This window comes from Onychostruthus taczanowskii, unplaced genomic scaffold (assembly GCF_017590055.1).
Source record: "Onychostruthus taczanowskii isolate IOZ18803 unplaced genomic scaffold, ASM1759005v1 scaffold9, whole genome shotgun sequence".
NCBI classification, from domain to species: domain Eukaryota; kingdom Metazoa; phylum Chordata; class Aves; order Passeriformes; family Passeridae; genus Onychostruthus; species Onychostruthus taczanowskii.
Window position 1 is genome coordinate 14,286,696 of NW_024506993.1, and position 26,990 is coordinate 14,313,685.

General features: G+C 52.3%; 3 protein-coding genes across 6 annotated transcripts; 2 read left to right on the plus strand and 1 right to left on the minus strand.

The window, feature by feature from the left end:
- Positions 1-3,511: 3,511 nt before the first annotated feature.
- Positions 3,512-18,536, minus strand: RBM5 (RNA binding motif protein 5). 2 transcript variants are annotated; one of them, XM_041425486.1, is made up of 24 exons: positions 18,390-18,536; positions 17,866-18,286; positions 17,499-17,654; positions 15,529-15,598; positions 14,972-15,045; positions 12,579-12,662; positions 12,111-12,171; positions 11,887-11,952; positions 11,579-11,739; positions 10,445-10,542; positions 9,888-9,975; positions 9,574-9,651; positions 9,407-9,479; positions 8,807-8,892; positions 8,410-8,488; positions 8,061-8,152; positions 7,349-7,513; positions 6,731-6,877; positions 6,580-6,651; positions 5,677-5,856; positions 5,392-5,466; positions 4,859-4,956; positions 4,645-4,774; positions 3,512-4,132 (listed from the first exon to the last, which is right to left on the minus strand). In XM_041425486.1, the coding sequence occupies exons 1-24, from the start codon at positions 18,404-18,406 to the stop codon at positions 4,007-4,009; spliced, it is 2,697 nt and encodes an 898-aa protein (XP_041281420.1). In that variant the 5' UTR covers positions 18,407-18,536; the 3' UTR covers positions 3,512-4,006. The 2 variants fall into 2 exon arrangements, with proteins under 2 accessions (XP_041281420.1, XP_041281421.1); XM_041425487.1 differs by lacking the exons at positions 14,972-15,045; positions 15,529-15,598.
- A 1,237-nt stretch (positions 18,537-19,773) lies between these two features.
- On the plus strand, positions 19,774-24,288 carry PARP3 (poly(ADP-ribose) polymerase family member 3). Of its 3 annotated transcripts, none has more exons than XM_041425754.1 (11): positions 19,774-19,897; positions 20,441-20,679; positions 20,876-21,001; positions 21,408-21,599; positions 21,938-22,073; positions 22,311-22,537; positions 22,677-22,829; positions 22,979-23,056; positions 23,299-23,476; positions 23,691-23,837; positions 23,952-24,288. In XM_041425754.1, exons 2-11 carry the CDS (start codon positions 20,497-20,499, stop codon positions 24,119-24,121), a joined length of 1,590 nt encoding a protein of 529 aa, XP_041281688.1. In that variant the 5' UTR covers positions 19,774-19,897; positions 20,441-20,496; the 3' UTR covers positions 24,122-24,288. The 3 variants fall into 3 exon arrangements, with proteins under 3 accessions (XP_041281688.1, XP_041281690.1, XP_041281689.1); XM_041425756.1 differs by having other exon boundaries at positions 19,783-19,897; positions 20,482-20,679; XM_041425755.1 differs by having other exon boundaries at positions 19,788-19,897; positions 20,479-20,679.
- A 677-nt stretch (positions 24,289-24,965) lies between these two features.
- Positions 24,966-26,844, plus strand: LOC121347243 (probable G-protein coupled receptor). Its single transcript, XM_041425759.1, has 2 exons — positions 24,966-25,166; positions 25,506-26,844. The coding sequence occupies exon 2, from the start codon at positions 25,615-25,617 to the stop codon at positions 26,842-26,844; it is 1,230 nt and encodes a 409-aa protein (XP_041281693.1). The 5' UTR covers positions 24,966-25,166; positions 25,506-25,614.
- Positions 26,845-26,990: the final 146 nt, after the last annotated feature.

The window sequence follows — 26,990 nt, forward strand, 5'->3', positions numbered from 1 at the left end:
TGCTGGTGTAGTGAGCACCTGGAGCACGTGCCCACACCCTTCCCAACCCCCTTTATCTGTGTACGCTCCCCCTCAGCTGTCCTTTTCCTGCCCTTTGAGCATCCCAAACAGGCAGGCTGCTGGGGTGCCACAGCAGTGCCCATGGTGTGCTGGCAGGATGCTGCACCACGGCCCCGCCCATCCTCCCACCAGAGCCCCACAGCGGAAACCAGAGCCAGCTGGTTGTGGGGCATTTGGGTAAAATAGGCAAAACTGTTCCACGGCAATTCCGAAGTTAGGACACATTTAGTAGCTCAGGGGAGGGTGGACCAGCATGGTGGGGAAGAGAAAGGGAAGCAGCCTTGTTAAATCCCCTGAGGCAGAGTGGGGAAAGGCCCTGGAGAGGAGCACAGCGCAGGCATGGACACAGAGGTGCATAACCTCACACATCTGTGCCCCGTGCCCCAGGCTCTCCCATGGCAGCAAACACCACCTCCCTGTTCAGATGCCCTTTTGGCACCAGGATACAAACCCCATGGAGCTGTGGGTGCCTGGATTTGACTGATTCAGCATGAGCACAACCTGTGGTCCCAGGTCCCTGTTCTCTCCATGCCTGTCCTGCTGGGCACAGGAGGCTTTTTGGCAGGGGGATTGCAGGAAAGCCAACCCAATCCACAGAGTGCTGGGGCCTCCAGCAGCCCCAAACAGTGGCACAAGGATGCGTTCCTGCCTGCAAGCAGAATTTCAGTGCAGGAGCAGGAGAACTGGGCAGGCCTGAGGCTGGCCATGGAGAGTGCTGAGCTCTGCCACGGGTTGGTAACTCCAGCGATTAAGGAATACTCAGGAGGAAAGCTGTTCACACTGATGACTTGGCTGCTTTCCTCGCTTCAATTAGCACGCAGGAGCTCCAAAGGCCTCCTGGAAAGCCAGGGCATGGCAGGCTTGGGAGTTTTAATATTAATAATGCTGAAAGCCAGCCAGAAAAATCCCAAACTTTGTAACTACTCCAACAGGAGCCTTAGATTCTGCATATTGTAGGTGCTGGAAGGAGCTGCAGGCCTGTTGGAGCCGAGGCCCAAAAAAGTCATCCTGCAGCTGCCCTGCGCCTGGAAGGAGCCCCTGGCTGCAGTTCCTGCTCTCATGTACTTATTGCCCATGGCAAAGGGCACAGGGTCCCTTTGAGTGTGCCCCCTTCCTCCCTAGCCTGGGCTCTCCACCTGCTCTGGGGCTTGGTGCCTTTACTTTTCCATTGTCAGCCACAGAGAGATGTTGTGGCTGCCCAGCGATAGGGAAACCGAAGCACAGGAGTGCAGTGAAGCTCTGTTCACCCAGGGACTGAGCTGCATCTCCTCCTGCCACTGCGCAGCTGCGCAAGCCTCTCTCCAGTCTGCCGTGTCCCTCTGCACTCCCGGAGGGACCAGCTTCAGCCCCCCAGCATTTTGACGGTGGCCTGGCACCTTTTTGGGGCATCCTGGCTCAGGCTCAGCTGCTCAGCCCCAGTGGGATCGGTGCACTGGCAGCCCTGCAAGCCATGGCCAAGGCAGCTCCCCGCCTTGCTCCGAGGGGGACCCTGCCTTGTCACTGCACACTTCTGGGGCTGGCCCCATCCCAGGGCTTCTCCTCCCGCCCCCACAGAGGTCGGTCCCCGGGGAGGCAGGGACACCATGTCCCTCTGAAGGCTGTGGGCCACGGTGCATTCAGTCACGAACAGCCGCGCTGTGCTGCCTAAATTGGAGGCACGGGTGCTGGCAGGCGGTGGTGCCTCCCTGCCCTGCTCCAGCGCCTGGCATGGGGCTCAGGGGCATGCCTGGGAGTGGGGGGGCTGCAAACCCCCTTCCCCCCAGCTTCTCTTGTTCCCTGGGCACCCAGCAGCGGTGCCTTAGCCCAGGAAGGCGGGCTTTAACCCATCTAACGAGAGGGGGTAGCTGCAAGCCCAGGACCCCGTCAAAGCCTTGCCCCAGGAAGGGACCCTGCTTTGGGCATCCTGTTCTAGCAGTTATCCCTGTCAGCAGATCCCTGTGCCCCCACAGCATGCTCCTGGCTCCCCACTGCAACTGTTCTGCAGGAGGTACCAGCTGGGGCTGACTCAGCTCCTGGCACTGGGGCAGCACTTTGCTGCAGCAAGGAAGGAGTGAATCTGATGTAGGAACAGTGCTGTGCCCACTGCAGGCCCTCCCCCCATGCCCGCAGCATCACCCCTCGTCAGGAGGATGCACTGGGACAGGGATCGATGAGCTGGGAAGAAGCTGAGCTACACAAATGCACTTTATCGATCCATTGAACCCACCTGCTGGGAAACAAACCCCCCCATTTACAGCCCAGAGCAGCAGAGCACTTCAGTGTCGCCAGCCGGGACGCACAGGGAGCGGGGGAGGCTGCCGAAGGCACACAAGGCCCCATCGCAGTGCACCAGGGCTGCCTTCCCTGTCATCGCCCGGGGGGCACGCTGGGGCAGGGAGCGGTCACTTTCAGGTTGTTTCAAGCCTTCCTCTGTGAAGCCGAAGAGGGAATGTCACACACTAGGGAGAAGCCCTGGAGCCCCAGCGACGCTCGGCAGCCCGGCAGAGGAAACTCCACGGCTGCCAAGCTGGGCCACGCCTGCCACCTGGTGGAACGGCCCGGCCACGCTGCAGGGACCCCGAGCCCGGCGGTCCCGGCCCTGATGTAGCGTGGGGGCATTCCCCACCTCGGCTCATCCCTCAAAAGTCAGGCAGCGGTCTGACAGTGCAACAGGGGCAGAGGTGCAGCTGCAGCAGCCGGCAAAGCAGGATTCACCCATTCCAAAAAGCAGCCAGAGGCTGCTGGCCTTGACCCCCAGAAGGGCTTGGCACCAAGCATGAACAGTGAAGCTGCTCCTGCTTCATCCTACCCATTTCCTATACCCACCTGGACAGCAGGAAAGCCCACTGCTGGCTCAGCTTTGTGTGGAGGCTGAGCAAGACCACAGCCAACAGCAGCAGCAAAGGCAGAGCTCGGGGCTGAGATGGGCTCTGATTATCTTGGCTCTTGCCAAGAGGAGTGTGACCAGGGCACAGCACAGAGAACAGAAAGGCAGTTATGGGACAGCTGCAGGACACCTCGAGGGAACCTCATCCTCCATCACCCAGCCTGCCACAGCTCCCCCCCAGCATCGAGGCAGCCCAGAAGAAGCCGAGGTGGAGCACATGAACCCTCCCAGAGGTGCACACATGTCACTCTCCTCCCTGCCCACCAAAGGGCCAGCAGGTAACAAACACCCAGGGCCCCTGGGCAAGTGCAGACACTGCTGCTGCACCTCTGCTGCTCCTACAGTGATGGCAAGAAGGGCTGCAGAGAGATCTGATGCTCCACCAGCCACTATCCATGCTGGAGCTATGAGAAAGATGCTGAGAACAAGGCACAGCACAGGGATGAAAGGAGGGAGGTGAGTGGAGGGCTGGAACGGAAACTCCAGGACTCCAGGATGAAGTCTCATAAAGGAAGAAGTAGAATGACAGAAAGGACAAGTAGCATTGGCAACTTAATTCTTCATTCACCCACCGAGAAACAGAAATAGGATATTTTTTGGATGTATTTCATTTGGAAATGAGCCAAATTGGCAACTAGAATCAAAGTCTTCAAAAAGTCTATACAAAGATGTATCATACAAAATGTACAGGAAAATTCTCCAAAAAAACACAGACAGACAATACAACAAAAGGAGAGCAGAGACAGTTTGAAAGCACAGCTAACAGGTCCTGCTGCTGCTCCAGGGGGCAGGAGCAGCACCTAGACAACATGCTATAACACAAAATACATTACACTATATACACGACCATATAAAGATCAGCCATCCCCTTTGGTCTAACCAGGAGCTCTCCAGCATGAAGTCGAGTCAGTTCAAACAATCTGCTCATGGAAGTGTTTGTTACATGCTGAGCAGGGAACAACGTCCAAGGGAATGAAATGGTCAACTCTAAACCAAAGCCAGGATACAGCCAGGTCACCAAGGCTATGGAGTTTAACAGTCAGTTCTTGCTAACAAGAAGTGCTTTGCAGGCCAGAGGGGTCACTCCATCTCCGTGAAGCGAGCGAACATGGCTTTCCGCACTGCGTCTTTGTACGAATCCGCCGTGGAGACGCCGTAGGAGCTGCCCTTGGCTCCCAAGCCAGCTCCCCTCATTCGTACCTGGGCCTGCAAGGGAAGAGAGACACACTTCAGCCTGCAGCGAGTGGCCAAACCACCACGAGGGCACCTCCAAAAATCCCATCAATCCAGCCAGCTTCCCTGGGAATCGCTACAGCCATGAATACCACCACGGACACCAAGAGACTGGAGCACATGTAATAACCCGTACCTCACACTACGCTGGCCCCAGTCCAACTGCGCAGAGCACTTCCTAACAGCACAAGCTGGAGCACAGGCAAGGCCAGGAAAGGAAACAACTGGAGGGAAGGCAGCCCCTCTTGGTGTACTGGGGCCACAGTGCCTCAGGAATCAAATGCCAAAGGGAGGACGGCACAGCTATGCCTCTGCTTCAGCATCCAATGGGACAAACATGAGTAGGAGCCAACATAAACAGAGGCAGCTTTGCAGTGGGATGGCAGTTTATGCCTTCAGAGCTCTTCAGCAGCAAGTGCTTCTGGTTGAACAAGTAAAAAACAAAGGCACCAAACCTCCTCGAGGCAACATCCCTCTTTACTTACCTCAATGGGTGCTGTGATGCCCTGGCATTTTCTTCCCAAGCCTGAACCTTCCCTCCAGCCCATGGCCTGCAGCATCTTGTTCCCTATATTACTGTTGTCAAGGCCATCTTTGGTGGGCTGCTCGTAATTCCTGCAGGAAGAAGAAGAGTGAACAAGTCACCCACGCTGCTCATGGTGCACCGAGGCAGGTGCTGAGGAGCTTTCAGATACGTACACTGTGCCTGCATCGTAGACCTTCTTGCGCTTGGGCTCCGGCGGCTCGGGGATGCCGTACTTTTCCCGCCGCTCAGCTGCTCTGTCTCTGTATTTCATCTACACAAAGCAACTGCAGTCAGCATGGATTTCAAGACACTTCTGTTCAGCTCTGAGCTATGGGGGTCAGGTGAATGCCTGCTACTGCAGAATGCTGCAGACTGCAGCCCACTAACACCACTAACAGCAGAGCCCAAGACCCAGGTCCCTGGAGCACCATCTGAACCAGCAATGGGGCACAAAGAGACTTGCAGGTCTCTAGTCCCAGCATGGCAACCCTGAGCTAGAGGTGGAATGAGCCTTCTGTGCTAAGCCAGATCTGAGGGATACAGGACACTTCTCTCCATCTAACAGGACAGCTCTGAACCTTAACTGGAAAAGGGGTTGGCTTACAAGGATCATCTCGAGTGACGTGTGTCAGGATAAGGAGAGCTCAACAGATCACCTGCGCACAGGTTTTCCATCAGCTACTCATCTGCTCATCTCAACACTGACCTCTCTCTCACGTAGCTCCAAGGCTTCAAGTTCCTGCTCGGAAAGCTTTGATCTCCTATAGATATCCATGTTTTGCTGAAACAAGAAGAAAGATCCACTTTAACAACATGAAATGCACAACAGTTCTTCTTAAATGAAGCAGCTGACTTTTGGGAGAGCAACAATCCACCTGCAGATTTTTGCTTTAAGAAAAACAGTTTTTCAAACAGCAACATGCCTCATGGTTTTGGTTTACACACTGAATTATGACAACCCAGTATTTCCCTCACTACATAGTGTAATCACCTTGTGCAAGTCAGACAGCTGCTGGTGACGAATCAGAGCATCTTTGTTTGGGAACTGCCTTCTACACAGCAGACAAGCCATCTTCTTCCAGTCAGTCAGCTTCTCCTCCTCATTCTCCATTCTTTCCAGCAAGTCCTCATCATTATCGCTGTCACCACTGTAGGCAGCCACAAGGCCACGCTGAAAAGGAAAGACAGCATTAGGGGAGTGCAAGAGTGCCACAGTTCAGAGAGCACAAAGAGGGAACAAAGGCTGTACATGTGTATCACAGGAGGAACAGCATGCTCCCATTACTAAGGATGAAATCACAGAATGCCTGAGGTTGGAGAGGACCACTGGAGGTCATCCAGTCCAACCCTCCTGCTTAAGCAGGGTCCCCCCATAGCACATACTGCTCAGGACTGTGTCCTGATGACCTCTGAGTATCTCTAGGAAAGGAGATTCCAGAGTCTCTCTAGGAAACCTTCCACTGCTCAGTCACTCTCACAGGGCTAGCTCCTTTTCTCATGTTCCCCTGCGTCACTCCTAAGGGCTGGCCTTGGCAGTGAAGACTGAAACCAAGGTGTTTCAGCCTTCTCTGCCACTTCTGCTGCAGGGTCCCAGTTCTATTAAGTACTGGGCCCACACTTTGAAGTACTGCATCTCAAAAGAAGTACATACCACAGCAGCTGCAAGACAGTTCCCATCAGCCAAACAGTACTTCTAAGTACAGCAGAAACCTCAAAACCCCAAATGAGCTCATGGCTAAGAAGAACCACAGCTGTACTAAGTGTATCTCAGTCACCCAGCCTACTGCACTTGCACCACACTGCTGCAATCATCAGCACCGCTTTTTTACAGGTAATGCCACGGAAATCCAGGTTGGAAAGCAAGTATTGGCTAGAGCTCCCCTACCATACTCACCTTTAGTGGATTTTCATCATCCCCGTTTTTCAACACCTCTGGCAAGATCTGCTGTCGCTCAGACAGAGCTCCCTGTACGAGAAAAGCATGCCATGAGCACGAAGCTCTCTGTCACAGGAAGCCCACCACACACCACTGCCAGCATCATCACCTTTTTCTCAAAGAGGGCAAAGCCTGCATCTGCAGCTGCTGACTCCTTCCGCTCCTCCTCCCTGGTACTCAGTGGCTGGAAGCTATTCTTGAAGTTCTCTTTCTGCTTGTTCAAACTCTTTGCCCAGCGCTCCATGTCTTTAGCAATCTGAAATGCAGAGTGGTTTGCTCACACAGCTCCTCTCAAAGCTATCAATCTCTTATGACACCCATTCAATCTCACATGCAGTTTCAGAACAAGTCAACCCACTACCTTTTATTTTTAAACCACAGAACACTGGATGTAGTGCAGGTGTTTCCCTGTATACAGTGTTCAAAGATAACACAGCTCACTGCTTTTACTGTACAAACCCTTCTTATCAAGCTAATCCTCTATGTGATGGATCAGTTATACTCCCACTGATCCTGGCAGGACTCCATAAGCACTCCTCCTATGCAGAGCTTATTTCTGTACTGAAGCCTTGCCAACTCCACCTCTCCTCAGTCCCTTACAGTGCTTGCAAATTGAAGGCATGCACCCCACTGAATAACCTAGGATTTCCTTTCTCAGGAGAAAGGAGAAATATCCTGTTCCACAGAGAAGACTTTATCCCAGTTATGATCCCATTCTCTCTTTTACCTGTTGGGCTGTTTTACTTTTAGGTTTCTCTTTCTTCTCTTTCACTTCTTTGGTGGTGGTTGTGGCAGCTGTCTGTTGGTACGTGACACCTTCTGCTGCAGGCATGTAGGTCTCCTTTTCGCCATCCCAGTACAGGTACTGCTGGGTTAAGGCATTGTAGTAATACTGCCAGAGGGAAGGAGAGGCAGACAGTTAAACACCTCACACAAGCTCAGTGTCCACGGGAGAACCCAAACAAGCTGATTCACACTACTGCACCACACGGGAAGATGTTTTGTAGAGTCCAAACAAGTTTTGCAGACTCCACAGAGGAGTCGAAAGGCAGGAAATGGCTGAAGCCTCTGTCCCCCAACACCGGTGGTTCTGCCCAACAGCACTATGGAGAATCTTTTGCTTCTCCCAAGAGACGACCCACCAGAGCCCAGAGCTGGGTGCACTTTGCTGGGCACTCCGCAACGAAATAGCTCCGTTACAGTGGCTGTGACAAGTGCTAATCCTATATGGGCCAAATGTGGAGGAAAATTAAGGAAAAGGAGAGAAAAATGCAGGGCTGTACCAGAGGGAAGGAAATCAAGTCCCAGCCCTATACACACTGCTGAGAGTTATCTGCAATATTTGGTATGTTGTGCACTTCAAATGTCACTCGTATGATGAGAGATAGGAAACTAATGGACCTTAACAGTTAAGACATGTGGGAAGAACTTGTGTTTACCTGGGAATTAGGATCATAGTAGAGCCCTGTTATAGGATCATAATAATATCCTGAAGATTCATCATATTGGTAGGTGGAAGTATCAGGGACAGCTGTAAAAAAATTAAAGTGTGGGACATGGTCGTTCCAGACGAATTCAGACAGGTATCTTTCTACATTTCAGGTAAAATTCGGAGATTATAGCAGCCACAACGGCAGACACATCTGTAAAGGGCTCTTAATCACCCGTGCAGCCAACGCTCTCCAGGGGCAGCTTCACCATGACAGGGTGATGGAGCACTTGGCCAAAGCTGAGTTTTATTGCTACAGTGACAGAAACTGTCCCCAAGAGCAGCTCCCGAGCACTTACCGTACTTGGTTCCAGGCACTACGCCAGTCGGAGGAGCTGCCTGTGCCTGAGTGCTAGTGGTAGGTGGTGCTGATTGTGTCTGAAAAAAACCCAAACCACAAACCTCAATTAGAAAATCTGTCACCAAGAAAACAAGGACAGTGAGCCAAGGCGTGAGCAGCGCACCCCACGCATACGACAGCTAACTCCTCCTCACCAGCATGCCTGGCACTCACCTTCAGCAAAGAACAAAACCAGCCCAGAGAAGAAATGGCAGGTGACTTATGACCACAAGCACTGTGACTAACCCACGGACACTCAGAAGCTTTGCTGTACCACCCACTTAAAAAATGAAAGGCTACAGCTAAGCCACATATCCCAGGCTTTGAAAGCAAGGACTCATCAGTGCTGTCATTACCGGAGAGTCAGGTGAGTTTGTCTGCTGATTATACAGCTGGGGACTCTGGGACACGACTGCAGCTGTTGTTGTAGTGACCGGAGCTCCTGCCAAAAGAGAGCAGCAATGCATAAACGAACTCATTTGTAAAACTACTGCATCCTAGGACTATAATTACTTTGTTTATAGTTTCAGCTACTAATTCCAGCTCCAGCAGCCAAACAAGGCAATAAACGTTCTAAAGGAGATAGATACACAGTGGGTATCTTCTACCCAGACAAGGAATAGTTTCCTTTTCAGGAGGAAATATTCTGCTCCCAAAGTCAGCAATTTCTGGCCTCTACAGCTGTTAGTGCTGAGCATTTGCTAGAGCTGCTTACACCGCTAGTAAGTTCAAGGCCTTTGTCAATAGTCTGAAAATGAAGGCTTCTCTCTCATCTTGCATGAGAGGTTCCATTTCAACAAATCTGTTACAGTTCTCTAGTAATGCATCCTCATTCAGACATCCTAAGAGCAAAATGAGCCAAGTCTTCTTCTGTGCAGCAAAACAACAAAAATAGGCAAAGTACTACTGCAAAACTATCATTACAAACAATGCTTCTAAGATGCTGGAAGAACTACCTGATATGGTAGCTGTGTCTGTGTCCAACACTCCTCCTTGATTTTGGTAGTACTGCTGATAATCCTGGGAATACTGTAAAGGGAAATGAATGACAACACAAGGTGAATAATCTCTATACCCAAATTATGACAACCTACTCCTTAGAGCACCATCTCTTACTACTAACCTGAGCATACTGTGAGTATCCATCCTGTCCTGACTGGAGATAGCTGTAGTCAAGGGTGCTGCCCTCTCCAGTCTGTGGCTGAAATTCAAGGAGATAATAGTATTTGTCAGGGATAGGTAAACAATTTTATTAAATAATTTCATGCACCCCACTGCCTAGGCTCCAAACGGCTTGTGTGTGGACCAGATCTGTCATGGCTGAATCTCATAGCCATCAAACAACTGAACCAAGCAGGTGGCCAGCAGGGCAATTACATGGTCTGCATTTTAATTTTCAGGAAAGCAGGACTATGAGTAACAGTCTCCAAATCATACCTGAGTGGATGACCACTGAGCTGCAGCAATGGCTGTACTTGCCACAGAGAAGGCGCTGACTCTGTTACCGTCTGGGAGAAGCAGATCTCTGCAATCACAAAAATCAGGCACCTGAGTAGGTACTGCTTTTTACTGAAGTGTCTTCCTATGCAAGGAATGTGCCCTCACACAGGGATTTCTCAGCAGTTATAAAACATTCAGAATGTAATGAATGAGCCAAAACATTGCTTGGCAAGTAAAGGAACTTCAAGTTCACTGTTGTAGAGTCAGTAACAATCAGAAGGTCTCCAAGGAAACAAATGGGCTGTGCACACAAACAGTTATGGTGTTATCTTCAGAGGACTGGAAGCAGGGGTGTGGGGAACACTGCTTTCATTCTGCTGGTACACAGTGAAGAGCAGAATGCATGCAACACTAGTGACTTATGGGAAGCAAAACTTTGGAGTTAGAATAAGCTTAATAAAAGCGTGGGTGACAAGAAGAAACCATCCAATATACAGGGAAGGGGTGGGTATGTGAATTAAAAAAAAAAAGCAAATGACTGCTGTCACACTCACTTTCTGGCACTCTTTGCAAAGTCAACACCAATTGTTTTGCCATCAATTTTTAACGGCGGCTGAAGACTTTGTAAAATCTGTAGCAGTTGAGAAGCATCCTACAAAAAAAAGAAAACCTCATTATTATGAAGGGCAGTTTACTGAGGGGGATCCAGAAGTTCCCCAAACTCCACCTTTTCATGTAGAGCCACTGAAGAGCTAAAGATGCAAAAACACCTCCACCTCCTCACATTACACACATGCAGAAGAGCACAGTGAGACCCCCAACAGCCCATGTGGAAATACTGAGCCTTTCCCTGGGTCACTAAGTATTAAATATATTTCAAAAGCTTAGCTTTATCAAGACACAAACTACTCCAAATGGGTCAAAGACAAAAACTGAGACTGGCACCTGTTTTAATCCAACTACCTGCTTTCCTCTGATTAAAGCAGGTCTAAAGAGATCACACTGCAGCTCGAGTTTGATGTACAGACTCAATGAATCATTCAGGTTGGAAAGGACCTTTAAAATCATCGAGTCCAATGGTTAACCCAGCCACCACTATGCCACATCCCTCAGAGTCACATCCAGGAACAGAGATTCACCGTCCTTCACGGAGCCCATGTCAGCATATGACCTCTCTGAAACTCAGGAGGCTTTTCTCACACCTCTGTCATTTCCTGTGTTTTGATTTAAGGCTGCTCCCTATTGTCCTCTCCTTATGTATCCCTGAGAATGCTTATGCTGTCCTTACACCCTCCCAATGGATGCTGCTAAGAAGAGCAACATCTGCCTCCTCCTCTCTTCTCAAGGTGGAAGAAGCCTAACTCTATGCACCTGTTCCCACATTGTATGCCCCAGATCTTAGAATCTGCCAAAAAATTATGATCCTGCACCAGTACTTCTGCAATCAAAGCACGAAGCTAGGCTGCAATCCAGAACAGAACTCTACTACCAAAATAGATTTTCAACGTGCTCCCAACATCCCACCACCTTTCAAACTGCAGCTACATATTATCAGCTTTGACACACTGCATCCATCAACACTTTTTGAAGGGGGACAGTCCTTCAGACAGCTCGGGGCTCTAAATGCTGCAATGGAGAGAAGGATGTTAACCAGCTGCTTCTCTCCAAAACACCAGTGAAGTCCTCACCATGGCAGAAGACAGCTGCACAAACGCAAAGCCTCTGTTCTGCTGAGTCTGCTTGTCTTTGATAAGACGAATATTATTGACTGCCAGAGACGCATACGGAGACAAGGCAGTCATGATGGATTCCACTACTGTGTGAGGAGCAATGTTTCGAAGAATGATGGCTGAGGAGAAAAAGGATGACATTAGCAGTGCACGCCAGGGCTTTGCAGAGCATTTCAAGTCCTTCAGCTGGCAGGCTGAGGTACGGAAAGGATTTCTAGTATGTGTGTTTACATTTCACATTCTAGAGTAAGTCAAAGATCACTTACTATCACAGTAATAATCCACAGACTGAACGGCTTCTGCTGCCCCAGGTGGTACCTCCTGTTCTGAATCTTCATATGAAGAGAAAATATTTCAGGTCAGGACATGGTTCATTCACTTCAAGCTCAGCATTTCATAAGCCAGTCTAGAAGCTACATGGAACTCTGGTTCCTACACAGGCCAGAAAGTTTCCCATGAACTAAACATGAAAGAGATGATGGTAACGTACCAAATTTGTCCGCTCCACAGCGGAAGCATTTTAGCCTCCTTCTGAAGTTGTAAAGGCAGCACTGTGACAAACAAGAGAAGCCCAATAAGAACTTGGGTAATTCTAGTAACGCTGCATTTGCTGTACACTAACAAAACCCAGACATTCACACAAAGTAACACAACAAAGCCAAACCCATCAGAATAATCCAGAACATCAAAAGCACCCTTATGTGCACCACAGCTTTTCAGAACATCCCAGCTACTTTCTCCCTAGTCACCCCAAATTAGTTATTTTTACTGTGTAGTCTTTGCCTTACAATCCCAAGCATACTACTATAAAAAGCAGTGTTAGAAAGGAACATATGCTGGGGAATAACTTAATTTTATGGGGAGCAGGGGCAGGTTTGATTCAGGTGTCACTCTCTTTAAACCACTGAGCAAGTGGTGAGCTCTAGGACAAACTCTCACAGAGAAAAATGCATTGTACCTTGTTGCAGAGCCAGTCCTCAAATTTAGGCCTTGGGTTGCTGTAGTGCATTGCAATCTGCTTCCCTTGAATCACCAGCTTTTTCTGCAAAAAAAGTGGTTTCAATTATTCCTGTATCAAGACATACATGTCCATTTTCCCATGGCAGAGCACCCTTCGGAGGAATCAGTGCTCCTGAATTAAATGGACAACATATGGGGAGGATGTGGAGGACAACCACCGCCACCTACACCCTGCCCATCCAATCCTGCAGAGAGGAGGACGAGGGCAGTAAGAGAATGGGATGTGGAGCAAAGATAAACAGAATCAGGGAGTGTAGAAAAAGCTGCCAAACACTAAACGCTGACATGGAACCAGGAAGTGTCTCGAAGGAGACAGAGTCCTAATCTGCTGCATTCAGATTAACACATTTTTAGGAGTCTCTTTGCCCCCACATTTCTATTCACTTCTGGTATAGCACTGAGAGACTTTTTTTAACATGTCCTTAGGTGACTGCTTCACTTCGTCCCCTACTCCAAACACCCCAGACCTTTTAACCATATTTAGATTTGCTTTTCCAAGCACACTTCAGAAGTGTCCCCTTGAAAATACAGTAATTCCTCCCAAAGGGACCCTGCTTAGACTTCTTGAAGGCTGGATTACAAGTGCCATCAACCGAAACATAACTCAAGAGTGGTTTCATTTGACTACTGCATCAGTTCAATTGGAAGCCTGCACAAGAGGTTTGTGATCTTCATTCAGGCAAGAGCTCTCCAAAATGAGTAACTAGATTGCACGTGAAGCTTCTCCAGGGGTAGGAAAAGTTCATAATGCTTTCAGCATGTCCTCTCACTCTGACTTCAGAGGAGTTAGGAATTTACAGCTATTAAGAAGCCTTGACTCTCAGCCTCACGCTTTGCCAAGCGTGGGTATGCAGAATGACCTCTCAAAATATGGCTATCAACATATTTTGGTCAAACAGGTGGAAGCACATGTGAGGAAGTGCGTATTAGAGGCCACACCCCAGACACTGCAACGGCAGAACCATTTCTATAGCAGGTTGGCTTTCTGCAGAGGTACCACAGTGTCAGGACCAGTGGCTTTTCTGGTAACAGGGTCTGACACAGATCTAGCACGTAGCATGAACAAGGCTCTCACATTCTGCACGACTGAACAGGGCAAAGCCATTGCTCCTACCGGCAGGAGGGAGGGTTGGAGGGCCCAGCACTCACTGGATGTGCACACATAGAAACAAGGCTGCTGGCATAGTTGCAATACATCGCTCTGTCATCTAACAGTCAGCAACCCGGCTGCTGGGGACGGGCTATGTTTTCCCTACTTCTAAGGTGGTTGCTTACTGGAGTGAATTTGAGAATATTTCAATAAATTATGTATCAGTACAGCTTTGTATATATTAAAAAAAAAATCAATTTCTGAAAATATGCTCTGCAATAATTTCTTGGTATTAGGCCTTCCCCTGTAGCCACCTGCCCTACTGAGCAGCATGTCAGGAAAACAGAATTTGAAAGCTGCTCCCTGGCTGGGGATCTCACCCATAGTGTGGGACATACGAAACACTACTCCAGCACAAGGCATATGACAGCTTCCATCTGCTGGAACTGCCAAGAATCCCATGATGGTGCCATTTCTTTATTATAACAGAGCAGAAAACCAGTCACAATGTTGTCATAGGACCGCTGCATCAAATATTCAGGTGTAAGAAAAAAATCCGTGATTTGACACTTTGATCGCTTTGAGAGTATTTTTAAGTTCTGTTTTTAAAATAGGTTATGAATACTCACAAAAGTAGCAAAAGCAAGTGAAACTGTTTTAGTGCTACAGGAAAATCTCATGGGAAAACAAACCAGAGGATTCTAACTGCATTTTGGCTCCTTATCAAGTCACAGTAACAAAAAAGCCAAAATACAGAGCCTAACAGACGTGAGATCTCACTGTCTGCCTAATTTAGTTGAAATGAATATGCTTTTTTTCTCTAGAAGAGCCAGTTCCCCCTCTTTAACTGGGGTAAGAGATTATTGCCAAGAACTGACACTTCTCTTTCAGGGTTAATACCAGAGATGTGGTGCTTTCTCTGACAACAGAGAAGGAAACATCAAGCAGAAGTAAGCTAGGATTTTTTAACGACTACTAGCCAAATCTTCATAAGCCAATTAAATGGAAACCAAGTCATTTAATACAATGGCACCTGTTACCAAAGTAAAACTTTCTCTCCTAATTTTATCTTCTATGTTACAAATTTTAATATATACAAAGCTTTTATTCTTTAAATCACTGTTATGGAACAAACCACTCCTTCCACCTCTATTTTTTCCTTTTTCTTTTTTTTTTTTCTCATTAAACTTTTAAGACTTGTTCCATTTTCAGGAATATCTAGACTTGGTGAGTGAAGCAACCTGATTGGCTTCCATCCAGCTGGTAGCATCTTGAAAGTGATAAAACTCCACGAAGGCGAAACCACGGCTTACACCTAGAGACAGCATTCAGATATAGACGGGATACTTGTGTTAGTCAGTTCCTTTAAAACAGGTGAATCTCTCTCCAACTGCTTCATTACTTCATGACAAAGCAGCTTTACAAATGCGACGTCAAGTGCTGGGATCTGCTCGTTATTTTGCCATGGCAAGGAACCAAGCTGCCTTAACTGGCTACATTTCACTCCATCTGAATCCACGTTTAAGGGTAACCATGCAACACACTACATACTATTAAATGGCTTTACACTATTATTACTTACCAATACCTGTTAACAAAACCCCCTGTAGACAGACTTCTTTTAACATGTTGACCAGCTATCTAAGTCTTCCAAAAAGCCACATTCCTTAGCCATGGCAAACCTTTTTTTTTTTTTTTTTTTTTATTGCATGTCCTTGCAGTTTGGGGACAATTCTGGATACTCTTTTGGGCTGGGGAAGAGGAAGGTGATGTCAAAAACTGGATTAAGAGCTCTCACCTGTCTTTCTTTTCATCAGCCTCACGTCTGCAGGCTGAGGACCTTCAAAGGACTCAATAAGCTCACGAATCTGCAGGAGATTTTGATCCAACAGTTAAAATTTTCATTACTTGGCAGACAGAAGTCAGAGAAACCACCCACCTTGCAGCACCATGAAAGAGATACACAAAACAATGTTTTCAAGACTATCTCACAGACAAAGAAAACATTTGCTGAGAACCCAACAGGGCACTGATGAGCATCAAAGTCCACATAACCTTTTGCTACATGCTAAACCCACTTTAATCCTCAGGACACTGAACTATCCAGAACCCAAATCCCTATGATTGTGTGTTCTCAAGATTACTTGGTCAGGATTTGGCAAAGACTGTGCATGAGGCCAAGATTTTAAAAAGGACTCTCCCTGCATGTCTAGAAACCCTTTGCTCCTAGCACTGAAAACCAAGAAGCCTGCACTGCAAGGCTCCATGATGAATGTATTCCTAAGCCTCACGCTAAAGATCTCATCATCTAGCTGACTCCCATTGGTTTTTCAGGATAAAGTCATTTGTGAAGAACGTGTCATCAAAGAAAAGGCTAAAGAAACGTCAGTTCTTCCGGTGTAACAAAGATGGCAGCTTCAGCCACTGTGCAGAGGCTTGGAGGAAAACCAAACACTAACAAATTCTTCAATTCTAGAGCAGAAGACACAAGGTTTTTCAGCAGCTTTCACAGAATTCAAACTACATTACATGCAACAGGGCTGCTCAGCAGAAGCAAAACTTATCTAAAGCTGCCCATTTATATGCTGACTGGAAATAATATCAGATATGCAAGTGAATTTTTCTTACGAAAAATGCAGAAGAAAAAAGAATTGTGTACACAACCAGAAGTAATGTTAATGTAAGAATTCAACTCTACGTTCCAAGATGCATTGTCTACACACTGAGTCCAGAATTAAACTCTCATATAAATTAGGCTAAAAATATTGCACAACTGTAGAGCTACACCAGTACCTCAGAAACAAGAACTGCTCTAAAGTGTTCTGTATAATGTCTGACTGGGCTGTCCTGTTTGTATGCAGGAACCTACACTTGATTTCAAACACTCCTGAAAATGTTAGAGCAGTGTAAGGTGATTAGGAACCCTCAGTATCAGGAGAGTAAGTAACCAACGAAAAAGCAAAGGAAAAAGTCTCCATTGTAGAAATGGTGCAGATGTGTTCTCTGTGCTAGCAATTAAAGCATTATGTACACATCGGAGGCAGAGGTGGAGTCCTGACTGAAAACAAACTGGGATAGCTCAGCTTTTACCCCTCAAATAACACTTGTGTGCTTATGGCTTGGTAACCAAAATAACCCAAGAAGCAAAAAAACCCCTAAGAAGTTACCATAGATAAGAAAACCTTAAAGCTTTAACATCTTTTTAATAAATACGCCAGACAAGCAAGCACCAAGCTCGTCAGTACTTGCTGCCTCAGCTCGGAGCAGCCATTTTGACTCCCACAGCTGTGCCCACACAAAACAGCTTTGTGCGGGGCTGGGCTCGGCTAAGGAGCTCGGTGACTGTGTGTGACCCCATCGGTCACAAGTTCTGGCCTCGATAAAGACCAGAAAAACTGGTGATTGCCACCTCTTTGTCTCTGTCCCCCTCCCCCCTCCCTGCAGTGGGGCGAAGCAGCAAAAAATATCTGCCTCTTCCCTCCCACACAGAAAAGCAGCAAGGAGCAGATAGTTTAAAATCCACTCTTAAGGAAAGCCTCCGAGAAAAAACGAGTATTCACAGCTCGTTCCGTTTGAAAGGGACTGATTAACATTGAATTGACCTCTATTACTTAACGCTGGGAGTATAAATGCTTTCAGGACTCAAAATGGCAGCGCGACAGCGCCGGAGAGGGGCCACCATGATGCAGGCTCAACAAAATGGCAGCAACCGCTCCGGCACGGCCCTGCCCGAGGGCAAGGCAGGCACGGCCCTGCCCGGCTACTCACATCGTTCTCCGTAACCGTGATGGGGAGCCCACGCAACATGATGGTCTTGCTTTCTTTTTCATCGTTAATATCGTTCCTGTAGTCGTGCTCGCCGTAGTCGCCATCGGAATGGTACCCGTCCTCCGATTTGTCGCTGTTCCTGCGCTCCCGCTCCCTCTGGAAGCCAGCGCCCAGGGTCAGCCACCGCGGTTCCCCGCAGCGTGTCCCCGCAGCGTGTCCCCACAGTGCCACACGGACGGACGGACGGCGGCACGGACACCGCCCGCCTGCCCGGGGCTGCTCCCCACGGCCCGGGCAGCGCCGCAGGATCCAACCCGCTCCCGGTGCCCTCCCGCAGAGCCGGCCCCGGCCCCCCGACCCCGCTCACCTCGGGGCTATCGTAATCGCGGCTGTCGTAGTCTCTGTCATAGTCTCGGCTATCGCGACTGTCGTAGTCTCGGCAATCCCGACTATCGTAGTCCCGGCAATCGTAGTCCCGGCTGTCCCGGCTGTCGTAGTCCCGGCAATCGCGGCTGTCGCGACTGTCGTAGTCTCGGCAGACCCGGCTGTCTCGACTATCGTAGTCCCGACTGTCGTAGTCGCGGCAGTCTCGGCTATCGCGGCTGTCGTAGTCTCGGCTGTCGTAGTCTCGGCTGTCGTAGTCGCGATAGTCATCATAGCGGTCACCGCGGCGCTCCTCACTGGACCTCTTGTAGTCGTCCCTCCGCCGGCTGCGGGACTCCCGCTCGTCGCGGTCCTCCCTCTCCACGATGGAGCCGTAGCGGCCGCTCCGCTCCGTCCTGCTCACCCTGCGGGGCACAGCGGGCCGAGCTCAGAGCGTGAAGCGCCCGCCGCGACCCCCACCACTGCCCGCCTCCTCCCGTCTCCCCTCGCCCTCCCGCCGCCGCTTACCGCTTGTCCGAGCCCATGGCGCCGCCCAGGATCCGCAGGCACCCGGCACAACTCTATCCGACACCACACGCCAAGCACACCCGCGCAGTCCGTCTCGCTGCCTCGCCACAAAATGGCGCCTAAGGGACCGCCCGTCTTCTACCCAGCAGCCACCTCGCGCCCCGACTGGAAGCTTCCAATCGGAGCGCAGGCGCAGCGGCCGCGCGGCACGCCGGGAAATGTAGTTGGGGAGTTACTGCCATTAAGGGCTCTGCGGTCCGGCCTCCCCCCTCACGGCACCGGCGTGCTCAGAGCCCCGTCCAGCTTGACTCTGGACACTGCCAGGAGCGGGGCAGCCGCAACTGCTCTGTGAAACAGGTCCCAGTGCCTCGCCACAGCACATTTCTTCCTCGTATCCAATCCAAAACTCAGTTTAAAGCAGTTATCCCTTGTGCTATCGCTGTGTCCCATCCAAAACCCTTCTCCAGCCGACCTGGAGTCCCTTCAGGCACCGGAAGGGGCTCTTAAGTTCCCCCTGAAGTCATCTCTTCTCCAGAGTGAAGAACCCCAGCTCCTCCCCCCTGTCAATAGCTAAATAGTTGTTATGGCCTACCGTCCCTTTGGGGAGCACCTGCCTCAGTTAAAAGTGAATAATTTCTCTCCCCAAGGGAGGACATGGGACTGTACTGCCACCTGCACTGCTTGGGCTCTTATGGCCAGGCCCAGGAGCTGCAAAGCCAGTGAGACTTTTGCCCCAGCAACGCTGTTCTCTCCCTATTCCCAGCACAAAGGGCACCTCTGTCCCCTTCCCATGACACCAGCAGCAGTCCCTGCTCCTGCACAACTGCTCCTGCCTGGACCTGGACCCTTCGGAGCACGGCAGTGCTGGCAGGAGCAGGCAGAGGCTGCCAAGAACCCTTCAAACCACATTCAAATGCAGTCTGACCTTAGCCCTGAGAGTTTGCTTGAGACCCAGGAAAAGATATTTAACACTCAAAATGGTGCCATCTTTATTTTTTTCAAGAAGTTTTGTTAATCTCAGAGCATGGCAGAGTGGGGCTGGCTGGAGAGCAGGGTGGGGTCAGGGTCACACCTCATCCAGGGACTGCTTGGCAGACAAGGCAGCACAGAGCAGTCAGGGTCTACAGAGAGACTGCAGGCAGTACAGACAGACAGTGCAGACAGACAGTACAGATAGTACAGGCAGTACAAGCAGTGCAGGCAGTGGAGGCAGTACAGACACACAGGCAGTACAAACACACAGGCAGTACAGACAGACAGTACAGGCAGTACAGACACACAGGCAGTGCAGGCAGACAGACAGACAGGCAGTGCAGACAGACAGGCAGTGGAGTCCAGCAGCAGGCAGGTCTGTCACAGGGTGCATGCGCTGCCCGGAGGCGTCACAGCTGTTTCCGCTGTCATCCATGGGCGCTGCCTAAGGAAAAAGTTTCTCCTCTGGGCAGGCTGCCCGGCCTGCTGAGGGCTCCCGGCAGCTCCTCGCAGGCAGTCCTGGGCAGCGGGAGCAGGTAGGACACGGCTGCTGCCTGCACCTCTGTCCCCACCGCTGTCCTCTTCAGCGGGACTGGCAGGGGCCACAGCACACAGGGGCTGTGCGAGCCCCCTCCTGCCCGAATCAAAGCATTTCCCCGGTCTTGACAGCAGCCGGGGGGGGGGGGGGGGGGGGGGAGGTTGGAGGCATGTCGTTGCATTGTTTCTCCTCTTGACTGTCCCTGGGGGCACAGAGCTGGCCGAGCCTTGGGGACACCCTCCTGTGGATTGGGGGTTCCTGGTGAGGGGAGGTGGGGGCACAGCTCCCCTGTGCTCCCCCTCAGCTCTGTGTCACTGGGCTCCTTCCACTTTGGGGTCCCTCAAGGGCTGAAGGGGGCTGAGAGGCTCTTCTACCCACCCTGAACACAGGGACAGGATTGAGACAGTTTGTGGGCAGAGGTTCCATCCCCTCCTCCAGCCCTGCTGTGGGCTGAAGGTGAAGGGAAAACAAGGCAGAGCGTACTAAACTCTCCCAGAAGGGCAGCATGGCATCTCTCACCTCTCCCTCTGCTGTCTCCAAGGGTTTTTCTGGGGGATTAAGGCTGTGCTAACCCGGCAGCAGCAGGGGGGCTCAGTCATGGCTTCCAAGCGCCAAGCTTCTTCCTCGAAGCAGCCAGACAGCAGGGAAAAGAAACCGAAAGTAGAAGAGGAGGACCACACCTGGAGCTCCACCTTGGCAACGCTGAAAACTGCTCCCAAGGAGAAGCCGCCTGCCAGAATTGATGGGCTGTGCCCCCTGAGCACAGCACCGGGTGCCCGGGTGAGAGCAGGGCTGAGCTGCTCAGAGGGGCAGGGCTGGGAAGCTTGGGGAGTCTCAGACCAGCCCCTGTCCTGTTGACACAGGGTCAGCCCCAGTTTTCCATGCAGACCCCGCATGTTCCCGCTGGGATATTTCTGCATTCTCTCCTTCCCGGAATGCTCCCAGGTGCCAGCCCAGGTCATGTCACTCACTACAGGTCTATGAGGACTATGACTGCACCCTGAACCAGACCAACATCAGTGCCAACAACAACAAGTTCTACATCATCCAGCTCCTGGAGCATGACAGTGGCTACAGTGTCTGGAGCCGCTGGGGCCGCGTGGTGAGTCCACCCGGGCATCGCTCATCCCCCACACCTCAGCTGTCCCCACCCTGCCTTCAGAGCCCCAAAAATTGAGGGTGAACCTGGGGGTCCCTTGTCCCAAAGCAAGCACCCAAGTGTCCTGCTATAGTGCTTTAATGGGGGGGCTTTAAGGACTTTTCCCCACACAACATAGTCAGCCTGTCTGGGGCACGTGGTACCTGTCCCTGCAGTGAATGTGAGTGTGACAGCCCAGCAAGGTGTCCTGGGGTGTCTCCCTGAGCTGGTGGCTTAGCACATTCCTGATCATTGCCCCACAGCCTTGCTATCACAGCCCCCCTTTGTTCCTGCCTGCCTGCTTCCACAGGCATGGGGCCGGTGGAGCAGGGATGCAGGGGAGGTCCTGACCACTGCTGTCCACTGCCAGGGAGAGGCAGGCCAGTCCAACCTCATGCCCTGTGCTTCCCTGGAAGCTGCCAAGAAGGACTTTGAGAAGAAGTTTCGAGAGAAGACCAAGAACAGCTGGGCAACAAGGGAGAACTTTGTTGCTCACCCAGGGAAGTACACGCTCATTGAGGTGCAGCCAGGGGCTGGGCAAGAGGTGGAGGCTACACTCAGGGTGAGTGCTGGGAGATTGTCACCATGGTGGGATGGTCCTCATTGCACTCCTGGCCCACTGAACACCAGGACATCCAAGAGGGTCAGCAGGATGGGATGGGTTTTGAGGGGCGTCTGTGTGCTTGCTGAAACAGCTTGCTGGCAGAGATTTGGGGCTAATGGGTTAAAATGGAGTGGGAGGGCATCCTGAATGAGAAACATGGCCTTGTGGGTAGCATCGGCTATGGAAAGTGGAGGCAGCACCTGCCCATTGCTCTGCTGCCCCAGGACCAGGCTCTCCTCACAGAGGTGGGCAGCCCTGGTGCTGTGCAGGCCCACAGCTGATGTGGGTGTCTGCAGGTGGATGCCGTGGATGGAGACAGGGTCTGCAAGCAGCGAGTGCTGCCCTGCACCTTGGACAGAGCCACACAGGAGCTGGTGTCCCTCATCTTCAGCAGTGACATGTTCCGGGATGCCATGCAGACCATGAATATCGGTAGGAGGTGGTGGGTTGGTGGCTGGCATGGGCTCCATCTGGGGGGTGCAGGCGAGGAGGTGAACGGAGCAGAGGTGCTGGTGGATTTTAGAGCATTCCCTCTGATATCCTGGCGCCTGATGGGACTGTGGACACCCCATGCTGGGTGCCCACACTTGCCCACGGTGATACTGGAGGTTCTTGGAATTAGCTGCAGGACCAGTGGGGTGGAGGGGTTCACCTTGTCCTCTCCGGTAGATGTGAAGAAGATGCCTCTGGGGAAGCTGAGCAAGCAGCAGATTGCGAGGGGCTTTGAGGCACTGGAAGCGCTGGAGGCAGCGCTGAGGGAGCAGCCCCCCCAGGCCACTCGCCTGGAGGAACTCTCCTCACGCTTCTACTCCATCGTCCCACACAACTTTGGGCGGGCACGGCCACCCACCATCAACTCCCCTGACCTGCTGCGTGCCAAGAAGGACATGCTGTTGGTGAGATGCCAGAGCACGTAGTATGTGACATCCCCTCCTAGTGGGGCAGGAGCTGCTGGCAGGAGGCTGGGCTTGCCCTGGTCCCCCAGCACAGTGCCCAGCACTGGTGCTGAGGATGTCCCTGCTCTGCCCCTGCTAGGTGCTGGCTGACATTGAGGTTGCACAGAGCCTGCAGGCACAGAAAGAGAAGGAGGAGGAGGAGGTGAAAGAAGTTGCCCACCCACTGGATCAGGATTACGCCCTGCTGTGCTGCCAACTCTCCCTGCTTGACCCAGCTTCCCGGGAATACCAGGTACTGCCTGTGCCACAGTGTCCCATAATGGGAAACAATTATGTCAGGCCTGTGGGCACCCCAAAGGTTCCTATTGTCCCAGGGGGACCGTGGGCATTGCTGAGATGGCTGCCTGGAGTGACACAGCATTTTTGCCTCCTCCTTGGCAGCTGATCCAGACCTATGTGACGCAGACTGGGCACAAACTCCACATCCTCAACATCTGGCAGGTGGCCCGAGATGGTGAGGTGAGGAGGAGGTGATTCTCCCCATGTCACACTGGGGAAGTTATGGTTGCACCCCAGGATTGCTGTAGGGCTTCTCCACCCAGGAGGGCATTCAGCCCAGCTGGCCAGGGCCAAACAGACACCCAGTCTCCTGCCCCTCCAGCCAGGCACTGGGACTGGACTGGGGAGGTGGGTAGCAGTCTTCCACCCCTGGGCACCCATGTGTCCCTCTGTGGACAGCCTTTAGCTGTGCATCTCTCCAGGATGAGCGTTTCAAGGCCCATGACCTCCTGGAGCACCGGCGCCTGCTGTGGCATGGCACCAACGTGGCAGTGGTGGCGGCCATCCTGAAGAGCGGGCTGCGCATCATGCCCCACTCCGGCGGGCGCGTGGGCAAGGGCATCTACTTTGCCTCAGAGAACAGCAAATCAGCCTGCTATGGTGAGGGTCCTGGGATGGGCTGGGCTGCTTGTGATGCCCACAGGCTCTGTGTGAGCCTGGCTGCCTTTGCATACCCTCTGCCAGGCAGCTGTGGGCCTGCCGAGCCCCTTCCTTGCCATGGTGATTGGTCCTTGTGCTCCAGCGTGGCCTGGGCACAACCAGATGGGAGTACCAGGGATGGTGCTATCATTCCCATCCGTTTCTCCCATGGCAGTGGGCTGTACATCTAAGAATGTTGGCATCATGTTCCTGACGGAGGTGGCCCTGGGCAAGCCCTACCGCATCACCTGCGATGACCCCACGCTGTGTCAGCCACCTGCTGGCTATGACAGTGTCCTGGCCTGTGGCCGGACAGAGCCAGGTGAGCTGGGGGCAGGAGGGCTGTGGCAGCTCTGGGGCTGTGCTGCACACAGGGCAGGGGGGAGAGAGGCCAGATCTCAGGTTTCATGTGGTGCTGGGGTGTCTTCTGGCCCAGATCCTGCACAGGATGAGGAGGTGCTGCTGGATGGCAAGAAGGTGCTGGTGTGCCAGGGCAAGCCCATCCCCATGCCCGCCTACAAGGACTCCTCCTTCAGCCAGAGCGAGTACCTCATCTACAAGGAAAGCCAGTGCCGGATCCGCTACCTTGTCCAGCTCCGCTTCTGAGGGTGCCTGGGAGCACCACGGCCCTGGCCCAGCACCAGGAGGTGACACCCACCAGCCCAGAGCACAGTGATCTGGACTCTGGCCACCCCACCTGGGGCTTGGCAAGCGACAGGCTGGCATGGGGACTGAGCTTGCTTTGACTGTGAATAAAAGCACTGTGCCTTGCACCGCGTGGTGCTCTCACTTTCCTGCCCAGCAAGGCGTGTGTGCTGTAGGGGAAGGGTGTCAGTGGGTCCCTAAAGGGATGGCATGGGTGACTCTTGAGGGGCTGAAGCCTTCAGATGAAAGCTGGTGTCTTTGAGAGCCAGCTGCTCTCATCACCTTAGCAAGGCACACGGCTCATGCCCACCCTGTGGCATCAGAGCAGCAGAGGATAAGCAAGATCTGCTGCTGTTCTTGGGCACTAAGGAATTCATCCATCCATCCTGAGGGCGAGTGCCTGCCCTCCCTCTAGTGCCATCCTCATGCCATGTCTGCTGTCCTGCCCCAGCCTGGCACCCATGCCAAGCCCTTCTCTGCGGTCACGTGTGCCCCTTGAGCACATGTCCGGCTGCTCAGGCTGCCAGGGAAGGGCAGCTCCCAGCTGTGTTACCCTGATGCCCCGGGTATCAGTTACCCTGATACCCTGTGCCAGTGGTGATGATTTGCTGCAGACCTGCCTGTAGCTCTGTCCCTTGAGCCCAAGGAACTTGAGGGCTGAGGTGTTCCTGTGGAAGGACCAGCCTTGGTGCAGTGGCTGGCCATTCTGGGGGGGCACAGGGCTCAGGAACCCCGATCCCCCCTCCCTGAGCCCCCGCCGGCTGCTAGGACCCAGCAGCTGTCCCCGTGGGACTGCCACGGGTGCAGGCAGCGCCGGGAGTGACAGCTGGTGCCATCCGCAGCTGGCAGGCTGCAGGCAAACAGGATGACGAGCGGGTGACGGGAGCGGGGAAGGGCGAGCGTGGCCTCACACAGGGCCGGCAGCCCCGGTTCTGCTGCGGGAGCAACACCAGCAAGCAGGACCCCAGTGAGGAGAGGAGCATCACCCACCTCCCCAGGAGCAAAGGTGCGCTGAATCCCACCCACCCTGGGGTCCCCTGTGGCCAGAGCAAGAGGGTTGGGACGGGCAAGTTGTGCCGTCCCACCTCAGGACATACTGGTGCCATTGAAGAGGGGGGATGGGGTGTCAGCTTGGCATGGGTGCCCACGGGACCCAGCTATGCTATCCCTGGCCAGACTGGGAACAGCCTGGGTGGCAGTTCTGGGAGAGCCAGGGTGATACGACTTCACTGGCTACCTCTCCCTCCTTCAGCACCTTGGAAGTGTGCTAGTTGTCTCTGTGTTTCTCTATGGCTCTTCTCCATTTTGGTTCGTTCCCTTCACACCTGGCTCCTGATCCCAACAGGCAAGAAGAAGGTACCAGCCATGGTTGTGGTGGGGTTACCCTCTCTGGGACACAGGAGAAGAGCCCTTGCTGCCCAGGCACCAGAGTTGCTGGCTTAGCCTGGAGGGGGATGCCGAGCTGGACGGGGTCAAACACCACGGACAGCCTAGAGCTGCTCACCATCCCCGTGCACTCCATTGGCCAGGAGGTGGTGGGCCTCTTCTGCATGATCCTGCTCACCCTCACCGCCCTGGTGGCCAACATCGTGGTGATGGTCATCATCCTCAAAACGCCCCTTTTCAGGAAGTTCATCTTTGTCTGCCACCTCTGTGTGGTCAATCTCCTCTCAGCCATTTTCCTCATGCCCCTGGGGATCATCTCCAGCTCCTCCTGTTTCAACTGGGTTATCTACAGCATTGCTGAGTGCAAGGCCGTGATATTCCTGAACATCTGCTTCATCAGTGCCTCCATTCTCACCATCTGTATCATCAGTGTGGAGCGGTACTATTACATCGTCCACCCCTTGAGGTATGAGGTCAAGATGACCATCAGGCTGGCCGTGGCTGGAGTGGTTTTCATTTGGGTCAAGTCTGTTCTCATCACTGTCTTGGCACTAGTGGCATGGCCTCATGGCAATGGGGCCACCAGTGCCAGCCGCTGCACAGTCTACTGGAGCCCTGGGGCCCACAAGAAGGTTTTTGTGATCCTCTTCAGCATCACCTGCTTTATTCTGCCCACCATCATCATCCTCGCTGTCTACTCCAGCATCTACCGCGTGGCCCGGACTGCGTCCCTGCAGCAGGCACCTGTGCCAGCACAGGCAGTTGCACCCAGACACCGATGTGACTCCATTGCCAGCCAAGTGACCATCCTCACTGCCAGGATCCTGATGCTGCCCAGGCTGATCCCAGATCGCCTTCTAGGAAGCAACAAGGCCATCCTCACCTTGGTCCTCATTGTGGGACAATTCTTGTGCTGCTGGCTGCCTTTCTTTGCTTTCCACTTGCACTCCTCTGTCACTGTTGGCACTGTGGGTGGTGGGCATGGGGAGATGGTGGTCAGCTGGATTGCCTACTCCTCCTTTGCCGTTAATCCTTTCTTCTACGGGTTGCTGAACCGCCAAATCCGTGAGGAGCTGGCCCGGCTCCGGCGCAGCTGTCTTAACCATCAACTTGGTCAGGAGCTCTGTCTTTCCATCTCAGAGGCTTCTGTTCAGGAAAACTTCTTGCAGTTCCTCCAGAGAGCAACTTGCACACTGGAGACCCACACCAGCTGCATCAGCCCCAGCCCCAGGAACAGGCTGGACCAGACCACAACGGGCTTCCCCACCCCAGGTCAAGTTCCCGAAGAGAACAGCTGAGAAGGAGGCTCTGTCCCACTGTGCTGGGCAAGAGACCTCCAGGGACCCATCAGACCTGCCTGGACCAAATCTCTTGGATTTGGAGGAGTCCTTGTGCAGGTTTTACCTCTTCTCTGAGCTTACGGTAAAAGATGGTGTCTCCGCTG